Source organism: Trachinotus anak, unplaced genomic scaffold, assembly GCF_046630095.1.
Source record: "Trachinotus anak isolate AG129_WGS33_773 ecotype Australia unplaced genomic scaffold, CSIRO_AGI_Tana_v1 ptg000032l, whole genome shotgun sequence".
NCBI lineage: Eukaryota > Metazoa > Chordata > Actinopteri > Carangiformes > Carangidae > Trachinotus > Trachinotus anak.
In genome coordinates, this window is record NW_027273883.1 from 3456406 (window position 1) to 3481941 (window position 25536).

The 25536-nt window shown below is 42.5% G+C and overlaps 1 protein-coding gene and 1 long non-coding RNA gene across 13 annotated transcripts in view; one reads left to right on the plus strand and one right to left on the minus strand.

Moving 5' to 3' along the window:
* The window catches only part of sema6cb (semaphorin 6Cb), a 350862-nt gene extending 327408 nt beyond the window's left edge, over positions 1 to 23454 (plus strand). For 8 of the 11 annotated variants that reach the window (XM_071468733.1, XM_071468731.1, XM_071468730.1 and 5 more), the window contains 4 exons: positions 2955 to 3013; positions 3442 to 3492; positions 6625 to 6780; positions 19286 to 23454. In XM_071468733.1, coding sequence (XP_071324834.1) covers positions 2955 to 3013; positions 3442 to 3492; positions 6625 to 6780; positions 19286 to 20616 — 1597 coding nt within the window. In that variant the 3' untranslated portion in view covers positions 20617 to 23454. The remainder of the gene's footprint in view (positions 1 to 2954; positions 3014 to 3441; positions 3493 to 6624; positions 6781 to 19285) is intronic. The other 3 variants (XM_071468740.1, XM_071468741.1, XM_071468738.1) reach the window with 2 other exon arrangements.
* Positions 8776 to 15596, minus strand: LOC139612776 (uncharacterized). 2 transcript variants are annotated; one of them, XR_011686638.1, is made up of 3 exons: positions 15459 to 15593; positions 13471 to 13643; positions 8776 to 9815 (listed from the first exon to the last, which is right to left on the minus strand). It is a non-coding gene; the product is annotated as an uncharacterized lncRNA (long non-coding RNA). The 2 variants fall into 2 exon arrangements; XR_011686639.1 differs by lacking the exon at positions 13471 to 13643 and having other exon boundaries at positions 15459 to 15596.
* Positions 23455 to 25536: the final 2082 nt, after the last annotated feature.

Genomic DNA, 25536 nt, shown 5'->3' on the forward strand with positions numbered 1-25536 from the left:
TACTGCTCCTGTAGCTTGCAAGCTCGCTGTCGATGGGATCAGGCCGTTTATGGTACGATAATTTTGTGCCGTCAAACACCGACTGCTCTCAAGCTGTAAAAAAAAAAAATACATACATCTTCGAGATATATTTTCTTTCTTATTATTAAGTTTGTTCTCTGCCAGAATCTTTCATTCTCCACACGAAAACTGAGCGTCAGCCTGGCAGGCTTTGATTTGATAATCACCTCCTCTCTCACGCCGGCCCCGTCCTTCCTCAGGAAACGTAAAGGAACTTACTACAAGAGAGTCGGGTTTTTAGTGAGTGACACAGGGTGTCATTTACTGCACCAGGTGTGTGTCTGTATGCTAAGCAGCCTCTTTGCAACACACATCTCTAAACCTGACAGTTTATGGCAGAGTTGCTGCTTTAACACACATGAAGAAAGAAATTGAGGGGATTCATTCTTTGAGCTGGGTTCAGTGTTCTCGATCTTTTCCTGTTCACTGGCTTCTGTGTCCAATTTAGACATCCACTGTTTCTCTCTGGAGCTGAAAAGTATGTTTGTGTTGATGTCTCTAAAAATGTATGTGCAAGATTTTGTTTTTTTGTGTGTGTGTGTGTGGGGGGGGGTTGCTTGCTAATTATAGATGGATGCTGCATATAATCTGTGTGAGATGTAGGTTTGTGTTTAGGTTATATAAGGAACTAATTGGTTTGTTATGGAGTAGGCGTGCGTGCATGCCTGTACAAAGTGTTTCTGCACAGATCCTGGATCATTACACTTGTGCTTGTGCTGTATCTGAGCCCATGTCTATTTTATTTGGTTCATTACAACATGTGGGAGGACTGTTGGCGTTGATGCAAAGCTCTGCTCAGCTAGAAGGGCTTCCGCGATACCGTGCGTCAGCTCAATCTCATTACTCAGCCGCCGAAATGGATACGTCTGGATGAGCGTTCGATTTCTGATTGACTGGAAGGTGAAAGATGGTGTGTCTATTGGAGAGAGAAGGGCCTATCAATCGCAGGCACATTTCCATCAGAGTAGCATGTCGGATTGGGTTTCTTGTCAGTTTGCAGGAGTGGTTCAAAAGACAAACAAAGAGGATTTGGATTGCGCAGCAACAAGTTCAGATTGGCAGGAATTGCAAAGTAAAAATATTTTCAGAGGATTTATTTGACATGATTAAGCTTTTGTTCGTCCCCTCTTGCTCAAATAAGCCTCAGTTCAATCACAAAGTGCTCATCCATACACATAGATACAACAGTGACAGCAAAAACTGATCAGTCTACAAAGGTTCAGTCATTCTTTACTCACTATGTCCTTGGTTGAGACGGTGGATAACAGCTCGTGAGAAGTGTTTTCAACAAGAAATGTTCCTGTCTAGAATCTCGTCTTTTGTCCAAGAAAAAGTTGAATCAAGAACTGGACCTGGTTGATGCTTGAAGTACCAAGAGGTTCTTCAGTTCTGACTGATTGGTGGGAGGATGCAGGTTTTAATGCTGTGTTCAATTTTAACTGAGAAGTCGTAATTTCTGAGTTCTCATTGAAAAGTTCAGAATTCTGATACAGAAACTCAGAAGAACCTCAACCTTAAAATCCAAGGTGGCTATTGCGCATCAACAGACATGAAAGCTGTATTAATACACTGTTTATTGGTACTTCTGTCTTAGTAGTGTCTTGAGTTGTAAACAAAGAAATGTCTGACTTCTATCTGTGGACATGTTGCTGCTTGTTTTTGTGCACAACTGAGTGTTGACAGGAGGACGTGGCCCTCGTGTTGAACCATCCGTTTATTTAATACTTCTTAGCTTCACTGATGTATCACTGCATTGTACTGCGTACACCAGATTGCTTTTCTGTGTGTGCAGTCTTTTCGATTAACCAGCTTTTGTCTTAGTGTGTTGCTGGGTTTGAAAAACACAGGTATGTGGTGCTTGTTGGAGAACCTTCTTTCTCTCTCAGATACTTCAGACACATCTGGGACAACAATGTTCCATTTATTCTTCTTTTCTTTACTACACACAGTGTTGGTGTTATTCCTTGATATTGTGGTTGTTTTCACGAAGGTCCAGTTAGTGTATCCACAAGCTTCAGGCGTCTCTGGAGTCTGGACACTTGTTGGCACATTATAAGCTCGGTGTTGCAGGGTTCTGATAAGTCCCAGCTTATGTTCCAGTGGGTGGTGAGAGTCAAAGAGTAAGTGCTGTTCTGTGTGGGTGGGTTTCCTGTATCTTCCATTGTGAAGGCTCCTGTCTTCTTCAGCATGTATAGCACAATCCAAAAAAAGGCTGTTCCTGACATCCTGACGTGTAAACTTGATGTCTGTCCACTGAGTTAATGTGTTCCCCTCCCCAGGAAAATATCCACATAAATGACAGGTTTGTGTGTCAGTCGCTCTGAATCAACACGCTTTTCCTTTAGACTGTTTTTTGCTGACATGCAGCAATCATACAGTGAGACATTCACAAACAGCAGGTACCAATTTCACTAGCAGCAGCCTCAGCAGACTAAAACACAGAAATAGAGGGGCCCAGATCTAGAACATGTAGAAAATGACTAACTGAAGAGCAAGCAGAGGAGGCAAGGTGAGGGAAAGTGAGGACATACAAAAGGAAATTACAACTTTTCATCACAAAGTAACTCCCAGACTCTGCTGAGCACCACAGAAACTGATGATATACAGTACAACCTTGTAAGAAGATCCAAGGATGGATTTTCCCTTCAGGTCTGGCCACTGTGTCCAAACAACAAACAGGAGATGCACACAGTCTGACCTCGGCTAGACACAAAACAAATTAGATTTTGTTATAGTGCACTTACCTCCCCAGCTCTAAGCAGTGCTCATCAACAAAACCAATTTTGGGAAAGACTTGGAGGAAGATGCAAATTTACTGACCAGTCTCTTTGTCTTTGTTGGTACGTGTCTGTGTGTTTGTGTGTGTGTGTGTGTGTTTATTTCTACTCCTTCAGAGGCGGGTTTGAACAGGATGTGGAGAACGGCTACCATCAGCACCCTGATACCTGCCATGGTGAGATGGAAACATTTATTTATTCTCAGTGATTTACATAAGCAATAAAGAGAGAGAGAGAGAGAGAGAGATAAAAAACTGTTATTAGATCTCAATGGCAGAGCCACAGCAGGCAGGTCTAACAAATTAAAATGGAGCATTATGATGTATTTATTTCGATGAGGGCAGCAATTCAGTCCATGTTGAAAGAGCCTGAAGAGTAGTTTGTCCACCCCCATTCACAATCCCTGCAGGAATATTGTTCTCAATCTTTCTATGTTAATTAAGCGTTTGCTCATAGAAGTTTTTATGTAAGAGGAAGTGGGTTGTTTCTTGCTCTAATGCATGTGTCGGGGATGTGATGAGAACCGCAAACAATACACGTCTCCCATTAGAAATTATGGAATTGTAGCCCACCCACTGATGCTGATTGTGTTTCTCTTCTCCAGATGTCCTGGCGACCACTCGCAAGCAAAACACGGCGCTAGATTCAGCGTATGGTCAGTGGACATGTCTTTAACTTTTCACTTAACCGACTCAACTGAGCACTGACAGGTCAAAGGCTAGCAAACCGAAGACAGACAGCAATCTTACACTAAAGAAGGATTCTAAAGAAAATAGTGTAAACAAGTAAATAAGAAATTAGGGTTTTTTTGTTGTTGTTTTGTTTGGTTAACTGTTGAAATCCTGCGATGCCTCCTCAGAGCACTAATGATGACAGTTGAACATGAGTCTCTTGACTTCTTGTTGCTAACCAGACTGAGATGGCAAAGTAGAGGATGTGGTACAGCTGACGACAACATTAAGGTTCCTATCAGTGGTTTATCCCTGTGATTGGCACAACGAAAGGTGTTTTTAAATATATTTAACATTTGTTTAATGTTCTCTCAGGTTGGGAACCACTGAGATAGATAATCACAGGGTTGTTAACAAACCAGAAGTTTATCTAAAGCACCTATTTGATGGTGAAATGGTAAATGAACCCATAACATCAGTTGTAGTCCCAGACAGTTGTGTGCATGCACAGTAGGTCTGATATTAATCAGGAAGTCCGTCTGCAAACTACAAATCAAAACAAGTTTTTGGTGAGTAAAATATCGGCATAGAAGTGAAGATCAGAACTGTTGGAAAAACAAAAAAACGATGTTAAAAACATTAGACTTATAAATGAAATCTTTCTACTCCTAACTTTGACATGGGAGGTTACAGAACCTTTTCTTGAGGCAGCTGAATGGTCGCTCATCCCTCCCTCTCAGCCAGTCCAGGAGCTTAAACATTGAAGCCAGTGTCTGAAGCATCACTCCTTTGATGGACCAGGAGCTCCGCTGGCCAGGCTGCCTAATGCCCTGTATCAAGAAGGATCATCATCCCTGTCACGTCCCATTACTCCCCTGCCGGCCACACCGCGCAGCCCCTGGCATGGCTGGAATAGAAAGAGAAATGCCGCCAAGCTGGCTCGCCCTCACACAAGATTGAGGAGGTGGTGCCGGGACAATTTTCTTACGCTGCAGCATTCAAAACATTCATTTTCAATCAGATAGCTGCTGGCCAGCCTCATTTGCTTTTATCTACACAACTGAAGCACCCGCCTCAACTTTTGAGAAGTTTTTAAGACTTGTAAAAAGTCCCATCTCTTTGTCAGTGAGCAAATTGGGACACAGGGGAGCTAATGGCAGCGGCTGATCCAATGCAGTGATTAGTATCAGCACTGAGCCCATCATGTTGGAAGATGTCAGCCATTACGGCTCAGCAGAACCATCCATCCTGCGTCTCTTCCAATCTCTTTCTCAGAACAGAGGACACTTTGTCTGCCAGAGGCTTCGGCCCAGACCTCCACGGTCCCACAGTGCCTCAGTAGTCTGTAAAGCCTCCCTGCTGGAGGAATTACCACTCAGTCAGCAGCAAGACTTGATATGCAACCCTACTGTTTAATCCTACGGGGCTCTCGCCACCCCAATGCTTCACTGCAGCATTTGAAGTTTTCAACACGCAGTCAAATTCTGTCTCTGTTGTTTTTGGGTTTTTTTGTTGTTTTTTTGGTGCCTGTTTTTTTTTTCTAGCTGATTCACACAAAAGGCCTTTTAAGTCTCTGCACTGAAGATCAATTATCAGCTTTCCTAGACAATAAAACAGCCCATATGCCGAACAAAGCTGTTGTCACACTGGGGCTTCGTTGCCTGTTCGAAAGTGCACCAAAGACTGGGCCTTTTTCTTTCTTCTGCTTCCCTGTCACCCAAACAATCGCAGCAAGCAGAGAGAAGGGCTTGAGTCAAACGCCTGTTTGTGTAGGTAATCAAATGTTCCTCTGTTGTGTAACGTGCATTTTTTTTACCTGATCAACAGTAGAAGAGGACAAACAAAATGATTCTACGTGCACTCTCAGAATAACACAATTGTGGTAAATTGAAGCGATGATGAAGTCCTGGAGCTATTGTCCGAGATGCCAGGGCCAAACACCCCCTGGTGTACAGTTTTAATTTGCCCAGCGCAGATGGTGAACTGACGGGGCCCCTCATTCAGAGTGAACGTTGTCAACTGGCTCACAGTGAGAGAGAGAGAACAAGCCCTTTTCTTCCAGTCTTGGTGTGAGCTCTGCAGAATGCTCTGATTATGGCTGGCTTATTAGCGCAGGGGCACCAGCCAATAGCAGCATGCTGCTCACCAGACCTCAAGGACAACAGAGAGCTAATAACGCAATCAAGATGTGGATTGTGTCATGGAGATAAATATGTTTGATAATACAAGGCCTGTGGCAGCTAATGCCCAGCGTGTTTATTGGCATATGTTTGGAATGATTCCAAGTGTGGCCGTGATAATGTTTGCTCCTCTGCCTCAAGGTGACGGCACGCTCTGTAAAACAGCTCAGCTTGGTTGAGGTAGTGGAAAAGAGCTGTGGTGAAAAGAAGACATTACCTAGCCAGCCACCAGTATCTATTTCAGCTTATCTGTGAAAACACTTAGTTGAGCAGACGCAGATGAGTTTTAATGGTGGCTGGTTCAAGGCAAGAAAAAAACCCCAAAAAAACAAGAGTTTCATATTGTTAAAACACTTAAACCCCTTGTTGCAAGGTGTAAAAACTCAAATGCCATTCAGGAATGTTTCAGTTTACTTCAGAGTCAACCTCTGCAAAGCTGAGTTTCCTCTGACAAGCTGCCAGATGTCTGTGGTATGAAGAAAAATTGTGTGATGAGATATTTTTAAAAGATCTATATATATACATATATTATTTGAGTGTGATGATAAAAGCACAGACAGATACAGGCCTATTCAAGGAATCAAGGATTTGTCATTGTGAATGTTGGAAGGCCAAAACCACAATATCCCGGAGACTGAATGTGGGTATTAAGCAGCTGGTAGTACACTGCAGCACTATGAAATTATTGTGTATCTGTGTGGGAATGATTTGATGGATGCATTAACTTCTGCTCTGTGTGCCCATCACGTTTCTCACTATCATCACTGGGTCTCTATGTTAACGTGGTGACGGTTTTCTCTCCACTCAGGACTCACCCTCATTTTTCTGCAGCTGATTGTCCCCGGCTGATTCACATTTCACTAATCACTCACTCTGTTGCCCCCCCTCCCCTCCTCCTCCTCCTCCTCCTCCTCCCCCCCTTCATTACAACCACAGGGAAGACCACACCCACAAGCGCCAGCACAACCTATCATGGGGCGGCATTCCCAAAGGAGGCAGGTGACCCTGAAAGAGGTACAGGTCCTGATGGCCCTCCCCCAGTGGGGGAACAAGGGTCACCTGACTCGGAGCCAATCAGTGTGGAGATGGAGGGTAAGGGGGAGGGATGTGTGTCCTCAGTGAACTCTGACCTGCAGGGTTTTGCACTGCTGGGCCCCAAACGCCTCGCCGCACACTTCTAACCCGGACTGACCACTAACAGAAAAACAAAAACTGATGTTTCACTCTGGTAAAAGCTGCCTCCCATTTCCAGCTCGCATACCTCCACCGTGTCAGCTCAGTCACCCGGGGTTGCGTTTCCATAGTGATGGCACTCATTTTAAACAGTTGATGTGGAAATAACAGTAGAGACAAATTCAGACCAGCTCTATAAAAACACATGCTCGTCTGTGCGGTTTCTGACAACGACTGATGTTGAGTAGTCGATGAGAAAACGAGTCCTGAGCAGTAAAAGCAGCTCCTGCGAGACGCTGACCATTCATCAGCCCATGTGGTGGTATGCATGCTAATATGTGGAATGTTCATCCAGGGTGAAGCATCACTTTCATTAGATCACTAACACTTAACTCTCTAGTTAAACCAGTCTCTTAGATAAAGGCAGCAAGCATTGCTAATTGATTTTTTTTGATCCATAGACTTCATTAGTCTCAACTTTACATGACATGATTCACACTTTCCCGAACCAGCTTCTCTTAGGGATTCTGCTGATTTACAGCTGTGTGTGGTTAGATGGTAGGATCCTGATCGATGAGCGTTTGATGTGACTGAAGAGCGCAGCCTTCATACAGAGGTACACGCTGTTCAGAAAGGGCTTGGATTTTATTAGGAGAGGATTGTGTTGTCCCCTTACGTTCAGCCATACATCTCAATGTGCTCATTACAACAGCCCTGAATGTGCAAGATTTAATGACTTAAATAGATACCGCAACGGCTTTAATTAACTCCTCAAATCAACGTGAGTCTAAACAACACTGCTCCCACATGAACGTCCCTCATCTTTTATTTAGCTCGTCAACTCACATATTCCCTCAGTGTTTACCAACACACTCAAAAAATTCAAAGCACAAGCCAGGTAACATCTCTGCATCTCTCTGAGACTGTTCGTTTACATTTACATTTATAATTTCATTCCCAATTCTGAAAACAGCACAAAAGTCACTTCCCTCTGCAGCTAACACGGACTCGGAAAGTCCTGATGTGAACCTCCAGCTGCTGTGGTTTCTACAGTATGACTCAGCTGAGTGTCTCACTGGGGTCAGACTTTCATCAGTCTGTCTGAAAAGATTTAATGTGTTCCCTGGATTTACTATCCATAATCCAAGCTAAATTTCTAAATCTTATTAATACTAAAAATTTAGTGAAACAAAGTTGAACAATTATCCACAAAAAAGCAAATGAATTGCCTAAAAAAAAGTTAATCTTATGCATTAAAGTGCGAAAAAATGTCAAAACCTTTATTATTATGGCTGCAAAATTAAATAAGGAGCGAAGCGTGTCAGCCATGCACCAGGCATCTTCAGATAACACACACATAGACAAGTGTTTACTACAAACAGCCACAGACATGAGAGCTTGTGCAGAAATATTTAGTTTTTCCATCATTACACCTTCAATCAACCAATCAATGAACACTGTCTGAAAGACATGGTAGGGAAAACATGTTTTGTAACTTGCAGAAAAGGGATGGATGAACTGTTACTATCTTCCCTATCAATGTTGGCTTTCCAACTTTTTAAGCTGTAATAAAAAAAAAAATTTAAAAACCATCTGTGCTGTTTAAAAAAAAAAAAAAAAAAAAGGGCGAATGACGTCCGTTTTCATATCCTGCCACTCGACTGCCTTCAGTGATGATTAACCCAGGACAGTCCCAGACCCAAACCATGTTCATTCAAGGCCACTAAAACAGTCATATCAAAGAAGCAACAATATTAGATATTAGTGACGGTTTTTCTAACATTAGAGACACATGGAGCGAACTGCCCCACATATACCTGAAGATTTTGACAGTTAATTGTTTGGTCTATTAAATGTTATGTAGTAGAAAGCAGTTTTCAGTTTACTACAAAATAACACAAAGAAAGTAGCATATCCCTGTGGAATCATTTAATTTATTGGATTTGTGCTTGAAAAAAACATTTATGACTAATCATTTAGCTCCAAAGGTGATATTTGAGCTGCATGGTCGTAATTTGCAAATTACCAAATGTTAAAGTGATTTTGAATAAAGTTTCCTTTTGGAACTGAAGGTTCTGTTTTCAGTACAGGTCTCTAATCTCTTTATCTTCAGCAGCTATACCACACAATCCAGCTGCCCCATAAATGACATGACCTATAAAACTTCAACCAGTTCTTGAATATTTAATTACCTTGATCTTTATGGGCGGGAGTCTCATTATTTCTTACATTTTTAATTTGACAGTTCACACTCGTACTGATTAACATTACGACCTCCTGAGAGGAGGGAAAGAGCTATGTAGCCATGATGAGAAGTGCAGGAAAACATCTCAAGGATCATGTAAAGAAACAAGCTGCAGAACGAGAGAGAAAGTTTTAGGGTCTTTACTCCCCTGGGGAGCATATTCCTGCATGTTTAGATAGAAGATACAGCTCAATTGGTTGTGATTTAGGCAGCATGGAGCAGGTTTTCCTGCTTGCTTGTACAGGCAGCATGTCAGAAGTCCATAAATCCTCAGTGGGTGAAAGAGGCTTCCATTCACACAGGCAGACTCTGTGGCTGCACTGATGAGCTGGTCCAGCTCAAATGAGAAAAGGCCATAGCAAATAAATAACCAGCAGGGGCCTGAGCCAGGAAGTCGGACAACAGAGCGGGTGGGGAGTAGGGGAGGAGGCGTAGGATGTACTAGAAACAGCAACACAATCTATTTCAGCCGGCCACTGTGACGCTGCCGGTTCAATCAAAAGAGCTGGGCAGGTGGGTTGATAAGGCAGGAGAGGAGCTGGTGTGGAAGTAACAGCATCACAGTTCCAGGAGGGCCTCCGATCTCTCTCACTTCCTGTCCATTTCTCACCACGTATCTGCTGTTTGTGTCTGCACCTTCTGTAGAGGCTCCGCAGCTGGGTCACAAATCTCCCAGCAGCCACAAGGTGGGCGGGTAGACAACAAAACACTGATAGTGGACAAAAAGAGAACAACCAGTCAAGAGAGACAAAAGTACCTGAAGACAGTTAAAAGAAAACAACCATTAAAGCATTAAAGGGACACGTGTTCAAATTGGTCATTGTAACAGAAAATTGTCTCGTCTTTGCTCTTTAGTCGTCACCACAAATCACGTTAAGCTGCTCCAGGTTAGCTCACCAATGTTATTGTAAATGTACAACTACTGGACCAAACCTGTGGATTTAATTCTTGGATTTAAGACCAAGACTTGGATGAGACTTGAAAGGAAGAGCATTGAATTAATTAAAGTTTTATCAGGTAGAAATATGGAACAATAAATAAGACAGAGGCAGACAAGTCTCATGTATGTAGTTATCACTCAGTTACATAAAAAACATTGACACAGTGTTGAAGAAAAGTTTGACTAATGCAGACTTCCCTGAAGGACTTGAGACTTGAGTTTACACCCTGACTACAGCAGACCTGTTTCAGCCGTTCTTCTCAGTTTTAAGGAGCAGATTTGCACTTTGATCAATACAGCTGTCTACTCCAGCAGTGTAATGGCTCTGGCCTCACACTTCTATAGGTGAAGCGTCTCTGTCAGTATATGAGTATATATTCTTTCAGAGTGCCTACCTATTGTCTATTAATTATGAATTCAGCTATTAAAACACTTCTGAGTGCACAGCCGTGGCTGAGAGCATCAAGTGTGGACACTAATGGATGACTCCAGATGCTGCTGACATACTGCTTTCATGACATGTCCAGCGTAGGCAAGGTGTGAAGGATTTAAGACTCAACCTGGCCACAAAGTCTTAGAAACAGCTCTGCTAGTTGAGTTTTAGCAATGATCACCTCACCAACGAGTCATCAGACGACCTAACCAGCAAACTTTAGAGTAACATCAACTACGAGGCCCTTAAGGCTTTTTTCACAGCCTCATCACAGTATGAAAAGTACAGGTGTTATTAATAACATTAAAACTGACTCTGTATCCAATTATTTAAAATGCAGAAGTTCCCAACAACAGAACTTAAAAAAAAAAAACTTCAAAAAAAAAAAACTTCAAAAGTCACAAATCATTGAACAACAACTGCATCCCAGCCAGGTGCATCACTTTTTAATGTCCCCTGGAAACATTTCCATTTTGTTGTGAATAAATTGCAGAGCAGGTGTTGTCAAATTGATGTTTTCTGAATTTGTTTGCATTCTGTCCATTTGAATGTGTTTTCTTAAGTTGTTGTGCATTGAACTGTCAGGGCCACAGACTTTAAAAAAGCACCACTTTTCTTTTTAATGAAACTTTCCATTATCTTTTAAAGTGAGGATAGTCAGAACCCAGTGACTATTTAATTTCATTAGTATTTCAAGGTGGTAGAGAGACTCATCTTTGTTATGTGTGACAGTTGAGGCAGATATAACAGCTCAGAAAAGTTTCAGCGAACATCACTTAAAGAATAAAAATAAACGTAAATGTCAGAGATATAAACTAAGCTATCTGTAAAAAGTACACATGCAGTCACTCAACATAAACCCCATTAGTCCTCACCACACTTGTTTGCATAATTTCTGTGGCTCAGTTATCGACGGATAAAAACCACAAGGTGAAATATCCGCTGAGATGTGGGTAGTGTGTAGCTGCATTAGATTATGTAAACACCAGGGAAGACTAAAAGGCAGGGGCAGGAACCTGTTGACCTGCTGTTATTTAGAAAAATGCCAGCAGTCAGGTTGCAGTAGAGCTGCCTCTGAACTGGGAATACGCCCACATCTCCATTGTGTGTGAACACAGAAACCTGTGTGTTAGCAAAACTGTTGCTCAGGACTCCTGGTTCTAGACCTCTCTGGTTTGTTTTCTGCCCCTCTCCCGCTCTCTATTGTGAGTTGACCTTTTCCTTGACTCTTCTGCTCATTTAGATGAGCCAGCGTGGGTTGGACTAAAAAGCCAGGCTAGCAGCTAATTTAGCTGACATGCAAAGGGAGATGGCTCAATAATAGAATCAAGTGAAGCGGGTGTTTTCAGGCTCATTAAAACACTTCAGGAGGAGAGCAGAAAGTGAACTCGGGCTGAGCCTTTGCATGAAGAGGGGCCGGTGTCCTGGGGGGGGACAGACATTGATGCCAGCTACTTTTCTAAAGAGTTATTTATACTTCTGAAGACCATGGTAACAGACACCGCCTGTATCATCCAGTCACTGATAGAGCTCTGACTGTGTGTCCCCTCTAACCACCGTCACAATATCTCCTGCTCGGAGGAGCTTCACTTCACATCAGTATCAGTATTTTTATGATTAATATTTTAATATTTTTTACTTCAAAAAAACAAGCAAAAAGAAAAAATCTAGGATTTAATTTTAAACATAACCCCTCTTAAATATAATCTTTACAAAGAATCAAGCAAAAATCAAGAAATAATAATAATTGATGAAAAGTGTCAACATGAAAAGAAACACCATCCAGTTCACAGCAGTGTAAAGAAATAAACAACAATTCAACACACTCTTCTTTCAATCTGAATTTAGTGATTCTATAAAGCAGCTGTCACTCGTTTCAGACCCTGGACAGTGTGTGAAATTGAACATTAAAATATTTATATACATTTTAGATCTTTTAGGGTCAGATTGAGGCAGTGCATCCAGAAAAGATTCATTACAGCTGTTCAGTTTGCCTGTCGGCTGCCACTTTTCATTCAGCCCGCTCATCTTTTTTAACCCTTCTGGCTACTCTTACATGATTTATCACAAGTCAGGCCAATTTTTACACACACACACACACAGAGAGTTTTTGAAACCTTGCTGCCAATTTGGACTCCCTGAGTCATAGTTATGGTGTAATGGCTCTCATTAAAGGTCACACAGAATTAGGCCATTTTACCCCTCCGCTCAGCTCACAGGCACTTTACAGTAATTATAAGTGACATCATGTTTTACTACAAAAACACACTCTGCAATGCGCTGTAAAAACTAACCTTAAAGGCATTACACATACCACTTTCCATAACCGGCACTTTTTAATGGCTTTTTATTCCATGTCGGCCATTAAAGCTCAGCTCAGTGTCAGGATGGAGAGCTGTCAGCTCTGAGCGTCACGGCGATCCACGGGGCCCACAGTGATCAATCCACCCACGCAGTTGTCCTGGCTCTTAGCCCTAACCCCTTACCCTTTAATCTGTCTCATTGACCTCTGGGGAGTATTTCTCCCATTTTTACCTGCCTGTTTTATTTTTCTTTGTTCTTTTCTTGTTTTAGTTGGACTAACCCTTTAGATGTACCTGCCTCCTTTGTTGAATTCTCTCTCACTGACCCTTTTCACCGTCTTTTTATGATCTGCCTTTCGGGATTTACAGCCGATGGCTGAAACTGTGCACAGGTATTTAAGTGGCCTGCCAGCAGTTTCTCCATCTCTTAAAGCAGCAGTTCACTCCAAAGACAGCACCATGTGACACAATGACAGATGTGTATTTCAACAGAGAGACAGAGCTGTAAAACAGAGATTGCTTGGAAAATAAATTTAATACTTCTGAACAGCGGGGTTCTAAGATAAGTGTCCACCAGATGGTGATTGTTATTATGGGTCAGAGAAGGTTATTAATGGTTTTTTTGTGTTATAAAGGTAGAACATCAACAGAATGTGGTAAAAACTGAATCACATGCAGGAAAACTGACTTTGGTGTGGACTGTCTCTTTAAGTTGGTTGGTAAAGCCAAGATTCTTCCAGTGCTGCCTTTTCCTCTCAAATCAGATCATCAGCAGGTGGAAGTTTGCATTGGAACCATTTTGCCTTAACCAGCCGCTGAATGGCAAAAAACAGCTCTTCCTTTTTTAAGTTTCTGATGCAACTGCATGTAAAAAAAGAAAAAACGGACATCACCCAGTGCATGTGCTCTGCCTGGTTTAACGGCTTGTGATAAGTGAATCAGATGCCAGTTTAAAGGGTCGCTTTACCCAGACTGCAAAATAACACGTGACCCTTGTGGTGCCTAACCATGCAGATGGTTTTGATTTGATGTTATGACGTTTGAGATATCTCAGGAAATGTTTGCCTCCATCCCAATATGATGATATTGCTATAATATTGATATCAATAATGGCTTGGATTTCATTTGTGCTGGTAAAAGTAGTGAAACGTCATGTTTGAAAAATTCAACTGCAATGTGTCTTTCAAAAAAAAAAAAACAAAAAAAAAGAATTGGCTGTATGAGTGTTTCTTCTGCATAAAGTAGTAAAAATAGTCCTAATGAGATTTGTAGGTTGTTTTTTTTTTTTTTTAAGAATGACACAGCCCAATTAAATTTTTCATGCATTAATCAGCACAAACAAAAGTCAGTTTTCTTCCAAAACCGGGACGATCAAAACAACTATCTTCATGAGAAGATTGGTCATTTGAATGAAGCAACCCTTTAACCAGACTTTTTGTTGTATGAGTGTTAGAAACCAAATGTATCCTGCTGCCTGAAAACTTGACATTCCCCTTAAAGCACAGGTGTAAATATTGAAGGACTTCACACAGACAGTGTGGCTCTGATTGCCAGATGCCACTGCACGCTTAATTTACCAGTATTCAATCAAAACTGTAATGAAATCGATGCTCTGTATGCACCAGCACACCTGGAATGAAATGCAGTTCTCATTACTACTACTTTTCAATTGGAAAGGATCTGTTACATTTACACCATATCACCTTAGCTCATGTGCATATATTAAACCACATCCAACTGGCTGAGCACTGAGGTGGAATATTATGCAAATTCCTAATAACAAGTGTACATGATTGAATTCACTCAGTCAACAGCCTGAACCCTGCACACATTCAGGGTGTGTGTGTGTGTGTGTGTGTGTGTGTGTGTGTGTGTGTGTGTGTGTGTGTGTGTGTGTGTGTGTGTGTGTGTGCACATCCTGACACACGCGTTCATGCTCTGTTTGCTAACCATGTCTGTCAGAGCGCAGACATCAGGTATTAAAACTGTCAAATTACTGAAGCTCACGTTGACACAGCAGAGCTGCTCCGCTTTTCACCTGGATTTGAAAAAGGAAAAAATAATTCATTTGTTCCAATCTTCAACCTCCAGGTGTCTTTCAGGAGTTAAATTGTTATTTTTAGTGAGGGAGAAATAAATCTGCAGTATTAGCGGGGGGTGGGGGGGGTGCTCGCCTATGAAGCTTGGGGCCATTTTGTCTGGTGGGCTCCTCACTGGGATGGAGTAGCCATTAAGGGAACAATTACATGCACTTGTAAGCTTGTGGAAGCAGAAACTAATTAGGGGCTATTTTGGAACGTCTTCACTTGATGCACAAAAATAGAACACAAGTTGTTCTCAGGTTGCAAAGTATTTAAACGCACCCTCGAGAAAAGTCTGATATAATGGAAAAGTCATGCACCAAAGAAAAACTTGTTACTCTGTTTAAAATGATTTTGTATCTGACCTTGAACATGTAATAAAAGTAGCCGTTCCTGCCTTGCAGTGGTTTAAATTCCAGTGTTGTACAGTTTCTGATGCTTTCATGTCTGCAAGTATGAAACTTCAAAGTTACTGGTAATTGGTGTCATGGAAAAGCTTTATGGGTGCTTTATTGTTAATGAAGCCGATTTCAGCTTTCAAAGACAGTAGCCATTTACTTAATCGCTCACATGCTTAAGAGAAGTCATCACTTACATTGTAATTTGTTTTTAGACTCGATATCATCACCTGCAGGAAAAATAAAAAAAGTACTTCGCACGTAACAGCAGCCAGACCTCCTTACTTTATTTCCCTTATGCAGAAACCATCGCCAATTAGTAAGATGCGGCGCCGGCGACGCTGTGTAAAAATCTGCCTGTTTACATAACCTACCGCGTCATCTATTTTTAACAATGTGGATGTTATCACAGAGTGTTTCTCTTCCTCCGGTACTGTGGAGGAGTGCGAGGGTTGTTCTCCAACCGTATCACAGCTGTGCCGCAGAGCACCAGGCTTCAAAACCCAGCAGAGTGACGGTCTGTCACTCACCCCATCACGTCTGTCTGTCTCTCACTCTGCCTCTCTCTCCCCACCCTCCTCCTCCTCCTTCAAATCTGCTCCTTGCACATACGTTCAGTCGTTCTTTCCATCTCCTTTTTTTTTGCTCTCTGGCTTTCATCCCCACTCCTTCCTTTCCTTTGCTCTCGCTCCCCTGTCTCTTAGATCTTTCAGTCCTCTCACATTCACTCCCCTCTTCAATGCCAGTTTGTCACCAAGGTTGAATTTCATCCCTTCATCTCCCTCTTCTATTTTTTTTCCCCTGGCTGTCACCATCCCTCTCTCTCTCTCTCTCTCTCTCCTTCTCTCTCTCTCTCTCTCTCTTTCTTCCCTTCCTTGACTCCACTCACGCATCCCATCTGTCTTTTTACCTTTTGGCAGACTTGGGGATCTCTATATTAAGCCTTCGCCGAGCTGAGACCATGTTGAGTCGACACAGAAATATAATGTGACAGTTTCAGAGAGGAGCACGGACTCTGAAGCAATGTAAACATAAGAAGGAAGTTGTGAAATGAGCGTAAGGCAGCATTAATTATCACATTTACTTGAGGTGACGATCCTCCCCCCTCCATGACCAGACTTTTTAAAAATAAAACAATATATTTTTGTGTGTAGTTTCAAACCCAAGCTTTTCGATTCCATATGTTTGTGAAGCAGTGCAAACAATACCAACTAGGTGTGCTCAGTCGGCCTGTGCAACACCGAGCTGCTTGCCAGCCTGCTGGTATGATTCACAGGGTATTAATTTTACTGTGACCAGTGGCACCATATGTCCCACATACCCAGTGATTGAGTCATCCCGCCTGCTCATGAAATATGTTGTGACAGGTCGTTGGTCGGCTCTGGATTTGTTTACCTCAGCTGTGTGTTTTACCCCCTGTCGTGGCACTTGACTCATACCCCTCAACCTGGAGGAACCCCTCAATAGGCCTGTACCCAGAGCCAGGGAGGGGGTGTGTCACGGTCCAGAGGGAGCAGGTTAGTCACAGGTACCAGAGAGCCACAGGGGTTACAGGAGGCAGGAACCACACTGAGATGTGAGCAGCCTTTGACCGCTCATTACAAAAGCTGCACACCGCAACCACTGCCAGGACACTGATCAGTTAGACCCGAAAACCTGGAACTGCAACGTTACTGTAGAGCTGATTGGCTTCCTATGTAATGAGACAAAAAAAATTGTCTAAGATTAAAAGAAGAGGTATTAACGGGCTCGTTGTAGCATCACTTTTGATTGCCTCTCCCACTGGGATTGCAATTATGATTTATGAGTTTTTAATGTGGTCATAAGTCGAGGCAATCAGAAGAATAAATGGCTAAAAATTGAGGATTTTTAATTGGAAGCTCTATTCAAAGTGTTATTTTCAGAAATATTATAGTGCACTACAGTATCCCTCTCTCTCTTGGGAAATTGGCAGCAAAGCACACCTCGAAAATAAATGCACTGATACATGACAATGAGATAATAAGCCTTGACAAGCACACTTACACGAAAGTCTACCTCCAGATAACAAAGAGCATAAAGAACTGAGGAAGTTTCTCAATAGCCCCTTTTACACAGCCTGGTCAAGGCAGGAATCTTGCGCCTTTATTCCACCTCACCGTTCTGTATAAAAGCTACGAACATGGATTGCAGGGACATTGTTGTTCCACCTTTAAACCGGCAGATTAACCTTGTTTTATTCAAATCTTGCCATATCTTACCCTATCTGTAATAAGATTCAGTTAAATTAAAGCAATGAGGTCCTTCCATTTGACACATTGTGTAGTGACCATTGTGTAAGGTGCCTCTTTAGGCTTAAGAAAATGAGTTTAGATTTCACTCATCTGTGCTTTTGTCTCTTGTGGATTCGTAATGAGTCTCTGATCAGATTTTCTTCCTCTTTAATATCCCCTAATATTTGCCACTAATCACATGCAAACAGGGAGAAAGACACTTTTTGGCCCTTTTAACACACACTTATTACCTTTAATAATGTTCACCCAGGCCTCACTGACTCAGGAGCTCATGTAGGAGGTTTTATTCACACCCTACATTTCACTAAAATGAAATCCTTTTCATTAGTTAATCTCACAAGGACAGGAGAATTTCATTAGTTTTGAAGGATTTGGGTTGTGTTTGTGGCTTCACCACACAACACCTCCACATGAATTGGCAGGGTTGGATGATATGCTGATACTGTACATGCTTTTAAACTGTGGTGAGGTAACTGGATTTGTTTCCAGTTATAACTGGCCAACCCAAATGCAGACATTCCCATCTGGTTATTTTAACCACAATCAATATCTCAATTGAGTTTCCAGAAAATTTACCAGATCAGATACACTATACCTTGATAGATTTTATCCATGTCACCATATAACTAAGGTCGTCACTGTTACTAATTTCTGTTAACGTTTACATAGGAATATTCTGGAACAAAGAGTCTTCAGTCTGTCCAGTCAGTGTCACTTAATTCAGAGAAAAGTTTAAAATCCGCTCTAATGCCGACCGACTTATTGAGGTGATCTCCCTGACACTCATCCACCAATCATCAGTCTCATCATCATCCTTCTGAACATCTCATAAACCATCATCAAGCCCGATTTAGACATCATCATTTTCCATTTTCATTCCTCAACGAAGAGCTGTTGAATTAAACTTGTTTGGAACACCTGCATTTTTTCCCTCCTCGGCGCAGCTCAGTCGTCCCTCTGCACAGACTAATCAGTTTCACAGAAATTGTCATTAAGGGCAGAGAGAAGGGTCTGACACCACAGATGGCAGCAGCCTCTTGCAAATGAGCTCTGATTACGAGAGGTGGCAGGTTTCACTCCTCTTATCATCGCTGCCTTTCACGCCATTAGGCATACACAGTGCGAGGGTCACATCACCCAAGGACATTTACATGGTAGATTTACCTCAGCTTAGTAACCTTGTGTTTTTGGGGCACTGTTGCATGGAGTGTCCCCTCTGCTTCGTTTTCAAAGAATTTGACAACCTCATTTGAGTCGATGTTGGCAAAGGTGCCACACTCGGTGAGCTGTTGGATAGACCTGTTATTTTTGGCCCGTTCATCACACCAGGTGCTCTCGCCCCTGATCCCTGCATTGGAAAGCAAAGTCTGTGAAAATGACATCAGGTTCCTGCTGGTGTGCTCCCATCAATATTTAAAACCCTAACTCATTTCAGAGTTGATTTCTCACTGACTGGGGAACTCTTGGCCTCTGCCAGTCTGAGGGGAAAGAGCAGGTCTTAGAAAGAAAGGCTGTATTGATCTATTAACAGTGGAAAGAAAGGAAGCCAAGAGCTTAGTTCAAACACCTCTCCCATGCTGTTCCCCACATGGTGAAGCCCTGTAAACACAACCTGTCTGTCCCAGCTGCTACTTGACCTATATTAGCTCTTGAAAATGTATGTGTGTGTGTGTGTGTGTGTGTTTTCTTGTGACTCAGTCAGAAAAGCTCTAACTCCAGCTCCCTTTTCTCAATCTTTTTCTGTTTTGAAGGTGTGAGGCGGCCACCAGAGCTGGACAAGACCAATCACAGTGTCCACTATACTCTCCTGATCGCTTGTGTCTTGGTGGCCTTCGTCCTTGGCGCCTTTCTCTCTGGCTTCCTAGTCTCCTGCTACTGTAACCACACAGGCCATAAGACCAAGAAGTTGTCGAAAGATCCTGAGGCCCCGATCCCGCACGCCCTGTCCCTCCGCAGCCTGGCCAAGCTCAACGGCCTGCTGGACAGCCAAAGTAAGGATGACAAGCTGGAGGTGTCATCCCCAAAGATCTATAATTCTTTCTTTGCTAACAGCAAGGAGCATCACCCACCAAGGAGAAATGGCCATCATGGAATGACAATGGGAGACCTGGTTCACCCCCACCATCACCACCTTCACCATTCCTCAGAGCTCTCCGGTCTGCCAACACCTGACTCGACCCCTGAACTGCCCATCAAGAGCATGAAAGCCTTCAAGAACCAGTGGGAGAAGAACCAGAATTGCAACAATGCCAAAGAACCAAAGTCCCATAACATCGGCTCTAGGCCCAGCTCAGCCCTGCTTCACCAGCAGGTCTTCCCCTACTCACATGGCCTGTCCAATGGGCAGCCACTAGTCGGAGGTCACCTTCACCCAGAGGAGCGCAAAATACACAATGTTGAACGTGTGCTATCTCAGCAGCCTTACCCCGGTTATTCGCAGAAGGTGATGGAAGTAACGTCACTGGATGAGCTCCTGAAGCACATCCATGAGGCAAGCGGCAGCAAGAACTCCCAGTTCATGAGCCCGTCAGGTCTGATGGCCAGTGGTGGTGGAGGCCAGCTAGCCTTCGCCAATCGCATCCAACCTCAGATCCCTGAAACAGAATCAGCCCCCTACTACAGCTCGTCCACTTTACCTCGAGATAGCCTCACCCGACGCATGGATGTCCCTCCTGACATCCCCCCGCACCACCAGTCCACCCTGGAGAGGAGGCACTCCTCCCAGAGGCACTCATTGATAGCTGCAGCCACCAAGATGCCCAATGGAGGTGGAGTAGGAGGAGGAGGGGGAGGAGGAATGATCCCTCGCCAGCACAGCTTCAGCCAACGAAACGGGGGGCCACACCAGCCGCCTCCCCTTCTGGCACGGATGAACTCCACGGGCAGCGCCTGTGAGGTTCACTATCCCCTCATCCCCAGTGGGTACCTGACACGCCAGCACAGCTACAATGGAGAGCAGGAGGTCCCACACAGGGGCGCCATCGTTCGCCGGGCCGCCTCTCTCAAACCCGATGTCCCTCCCAAGCCCTTGTTCATACCTGCCACGTCCCCAGTCAACCAACAGGGGAAGTTCAACTACTGAGGAGGTTCACCCCTGGACTAGAGAGGGAGTCTCCTTCATTACATCTTCTTAAAGGACCTTACCTTTGAAGAAATGCAGTGGGTTCGAGGTCGCGCATCTTCACAAGAAAACACAACCGATCATGTGACAGCCTGTGTCACTGTGGACGAAAGCCTCAACCAAACTTGTTTTTTTCCCCTTCTTTTTGTCCAGCGAATATCTTTGTACCATATTGGTATTGCTCAGCTACTTGCTTATTATAGAACCGCTGACTTGGGTGACGTGACGCCACCACCTTATATTAGGCTGCCAATGTCCTCAGTGTGGATTGACAATGCAACTTAGTTTTTGGACACGCTGATGTTGGAAGAACTTCACACATCACTCATCTTGAACACTTAAAAGCCCGGAAGCTCCTGCGATGCTTAGATTCAGGCTTTTGCTTAACCTTTTCTGATGTAGTGTTGGTAACCAGTCCCCACCCACCCCACCCTCGAATGTGTTTATATTATGCATGTGTGTGTATATATATGTGTGTTTATATCCACACCGTATATGTATACATATACATATGCAGTATATGTAACCTGTGGTGAAAAGTCAGCAAAATTCCCCTGAAAGTAGTTATGTCTTTGCCTTACTATACTCTTTCATCTTTGGGCATATCAAACGATCCCCCCAACCCCCTAAGTAATACCTTAGGGACACCAAATCATGCACTTCATCAACACAACTCATCGGTTGGCTAAAAACAATGAACCAAATTTGTTCGCATTGACAAGAGAAAGGAAATACTTCAACAAAGCAGCTATACTCGTCTTTTCTCTTTTCTTTTCCTTTTCCAGCAGATGTCAGGTAGGAAGTAGTGTAATTGGGTCCATTTAAGTTCCTCAAGAATGTTTCTATAAGATTGGTGCTCCACAAAATTTAGTGGGTCGAACATCCTGTGAAGTGGAAATAAACAATATTGTATACTCTGAAATATGTTGGACCCAAAGAGGACGAGACAAACATGCCCTGCCATCCGGCGTCACGAGAATGAACGTAAAACACAGAACGGACTGCAATTATTATAATTATTAACTTTGTGGCTATTGGTTGTAAATAAAGGAATAATTACTAGCCAAATTTTAACTGTATGTGTAAATGTGTGCCTTATTTAATAATAGTGTGTGACATGGGGGTAGGGGTTAATGCAAGGGGCTCAGATGGCTACTATGCTACAGTATATTGTAGGTGTTTCATTTTCTATGGTCGTCAGTATGTGTCATACAGTATCTATTGTATCTTTGAAGAGTTTCATTCCAGAATGAGATATTTGTCATTTAAAAAATTGTCACCTGTTCTGAGAAACTGGTAACTGTGAATATGATTGTAACACTTACTATTGAATCATATTTTATGTTGTATCTTGAGTATATTGAGCCTTCTTTTTTTTTTTTTTTACCAAGGAATATTTTGCAAATTATTACTTTTTTTTGAGATGGATACGGCGTTTTGGAATGAAACCCTTCATTTTGCTTTGTTGTTTTTGTTTGGGTTCTTTTTTAGCATCCCTGAAGTGTGAGCCTGCAGATTTTTTTTTTTTTTTTTTTTTTGGGAGAAGCAAGTACTCACAGCCTAAGACTGCAGACATTCAGGTTTGACTGCCTCCGTATTTTGTCACTTTCCACTGGGTGTCACTTTCCCTATAGGTGCCATTGTTCACTTTTGTTGTTCTTATAGCAGTAGCGTTAGCATTTCTTTGGGGTTCTAAAGGAGCAGTTCACAGTTCCTCTTAAGTTATCACCCACAGACCTGTAGCCAGTGTAGAAGTCACATTTAACTGATGGATAAAGAAAATGAATAAATTTTTTTAAAAATTCTTATTTAGAGGAAATAGTTGAAAAATAACATGTTAGACCGATGTTTTGGTTTTGTTTAACAACCAGAGAGTAAGAGCTGGACTTCTACAGTGGTTACAGCTGCAGATTTTGACTTACCTGTGTCACCAGGTGTCAACCTCAATACAGGAAGCAGATAAATGGGAGTGGGAGAGATGACAAAGTCTCTGTTTAGGAAACATGTTGAAACGTGGAGAAGTGCAATGAACTGTGATCCGACAAGCTGAGATTGTCTCTTGGATCGATACTTGGGAAGCAACTGTGGAGCAAGTTCCCAGGTGGCCCCGCCGCCGAACATCTGCTGAGGGTTTCCCTCAGGGATGGCGATGCCAGTCGGCGCCGCCTCAGAGTTATCATGCCTTCAAGACTCTCCGCTGCTGCACTTTTCAGCAGAGTCACTTTGGCCATGGTCGACTGGAACCGTGATCAATTTCTGTGAAAACAGCACTGCACTATTTACTGTATCTGAAAGTGGTGTTTATTGATTGAAATTTCCCAGAGCTCATTTGACCAAATGTAAAGTTTACCATTCATACTCCAACTCCAGTAAATGAAGGAAAATATGGCCAACCACGAGGTTTGTTGTAAGGAAAAAAAAGAAGTTGATTTGATTATAAACAGGCAGCAGAGCATTAAATAGCCTTTCAAACAACAAATATAAAACATCCAACCTGATTTAAGGTCATGCCCGTAATGTTTCATAAGAGGAATTGTGCCAGCTACCATGTTTGAAGAGTGTTGTTTTTTTTTAATCTGCCGGTGACAGATTGTATGGGAGAGGGAGCGGTCTCGCCTCTAAAAGCTCTATCAGTATTTGATTTGGTGTAAATACATTCTATCTGGGCGGGGTCTCATTGATTCAGTATTATGTTTTTTTCTGTTTGATTTTCAGGCTACGCCTCTTGAATTACTATGAATTTGGTCTCACAGAATACCATTGTATGTCTCTTATACTAGGAATAAAATGAAAATATGATGCAAGTGTCTCACTGGTGAATGTGTCAAAATAATCCATGTAAAATTACTGGGTGAGGGGTGAACACAAACAGTTCAATACAATAGGCCCACACTACCTTTCTGAGATTGTTATGTAGAGTTTTAGTTGAGATTCTGTCAGCTGTCAACGTTATGGTCAGTTTTGAGAGAGTAGTTAGCATATGCGTTGCATTGGATTGCATTACCTCCACTGAGGACACTGTCTTCTGTCCCACTCAAAAACACGTCAATAGATGTTGAGATGGTGGAAAGTTCGGCAGTCAGCCAAGTACCAAGTGATGTATTCTTTGGTGCAGATCCAGGAGACGTTTTAACAAGGTTTCGTTAAAGGAATACTCCAGCATTTTGGGTAATACACTGCTTTTAAAAAGATCGGTATCAATTCAATCTGTGCATTTACTGCATTTTCTCCAAGTGGGAGAAAAAACATCGATTGTGACTGCTGGCCACTACATTCATTGTTTTAATACACGGGGGGGGGGGGCAGCAGCAGCATTCGCCCATTACAGCTTGGCACAGCAGCATGAGACAAAGAAGACAACACACTCCAAACAGACCTGGACAAGCCACAAAGAGGTGAGGTCTATGCTCCATTAGGTACATTCTGAAAAAGTGTTTCTCTTTTAAAGGCTTTAAGGGAGTTTAGCAAACATATTTTGCTTTAAGTTCCTCCTGTAAAGATCAGCCTGAAGCCACCACACACACCACCAGACACTCTGCTGTAGGACAGTGGTGTGCAGTGACTTTTACTGACAGCAACCAGAACCAAGCAGATACATACTGATCTATTCCTGAAAGGAGCTGCTTGTCCTCTGTCTCAAACTTACTGCAGATCTTGCACAGAGATGATAAATCTGTGTAATTTGCTCATTTACTTGCGACTGCCGCCTCTTTGCACAAACATCTGCACAATGTTATAACTGATCTCAGAACGGTAGAAGCTGAGACAAGGACAGCTTGGCAAGCAGACTAATGCTATAGCTAACCACCAGTCAAAGATCTCAGGCAAGAGTCAAAAATCATCCTCACGTTGTCCTGATAGCTGCCAGCAAATTTAATAAAGTGACATTTCGATCTACAGGGATCTTCATCACACAAGAAGTTAGATTTTTTTAGATCCAGCATCTGTCAAGTCAAGTTTTATGCATATGGCGCCAAATTGCAACAGAAGTTATCTCAAGGCACTTTCCAAATAGAGCAGGTCTAGATTATACTATTTTCAATATTATTTCCAGAGACCCAACAATTCCCACCGTGAACAAGCACTTGGCGACAGTGGCTGTAACCTGGAGCAGAACAGAGACAGCGCGGGACTGTGCTTTACACCCTGTTTATTCAGGACTGGCTCCTTTGCAGTGGATGAGCCGGTCCAGTTCTGACCTAACCCTTGACAAGAGGGTGAGTAAGTGCATTTACCAAAATGTAGAACTATTCCTCTAACACTGGGTAGATTTGCACCAACCTGTTTTATTCACATTTTCAGTTTTTGTGTAAAAACATGGAAACATCACATCATGGAAACATCACAGGTGGTAAAAGTTGGCAACAGGAAACAGATTTTTATTTAAGACTCTGACCTCACCTTAACTGCTTCTTCTACTCTAAACAAAGTATTCATGTTTCACCTCGTTTCCTAACAAGTCTCCTGGAAAAGCACTATGAAATTTGGCTGTAATTATAGCTCAAATACAGTGTTTAGTTGCTACACTGCAAATAAAATAATTACCATTAATTGCTAAACTAGTGTAAAACTAGTGCAGTCCTTTAGAATAAAGTTTCCAATAGAAAAATTAATGAACAATACATAGTGACTTGGGTTGAAAAGAACTTTGTGGGTTTTTTTTTTTATAATTAGTTCCAATTACACAGCTCTTTAGCTCTTTCTTGGAAATAACTGGGGAGTTATTAGGAAATAGCCTGTATAATAAGGCATTAACAAAACATTACATTTACGGGCTTGGGCTGCCTTGGTGAAGGTACAGGCTCTGAATGCTTTATATTATTGCACAGGTGTTTCTTTTATCTTGTTCACACTCAGACCCGCAGTGAGTCTTCAAGCACA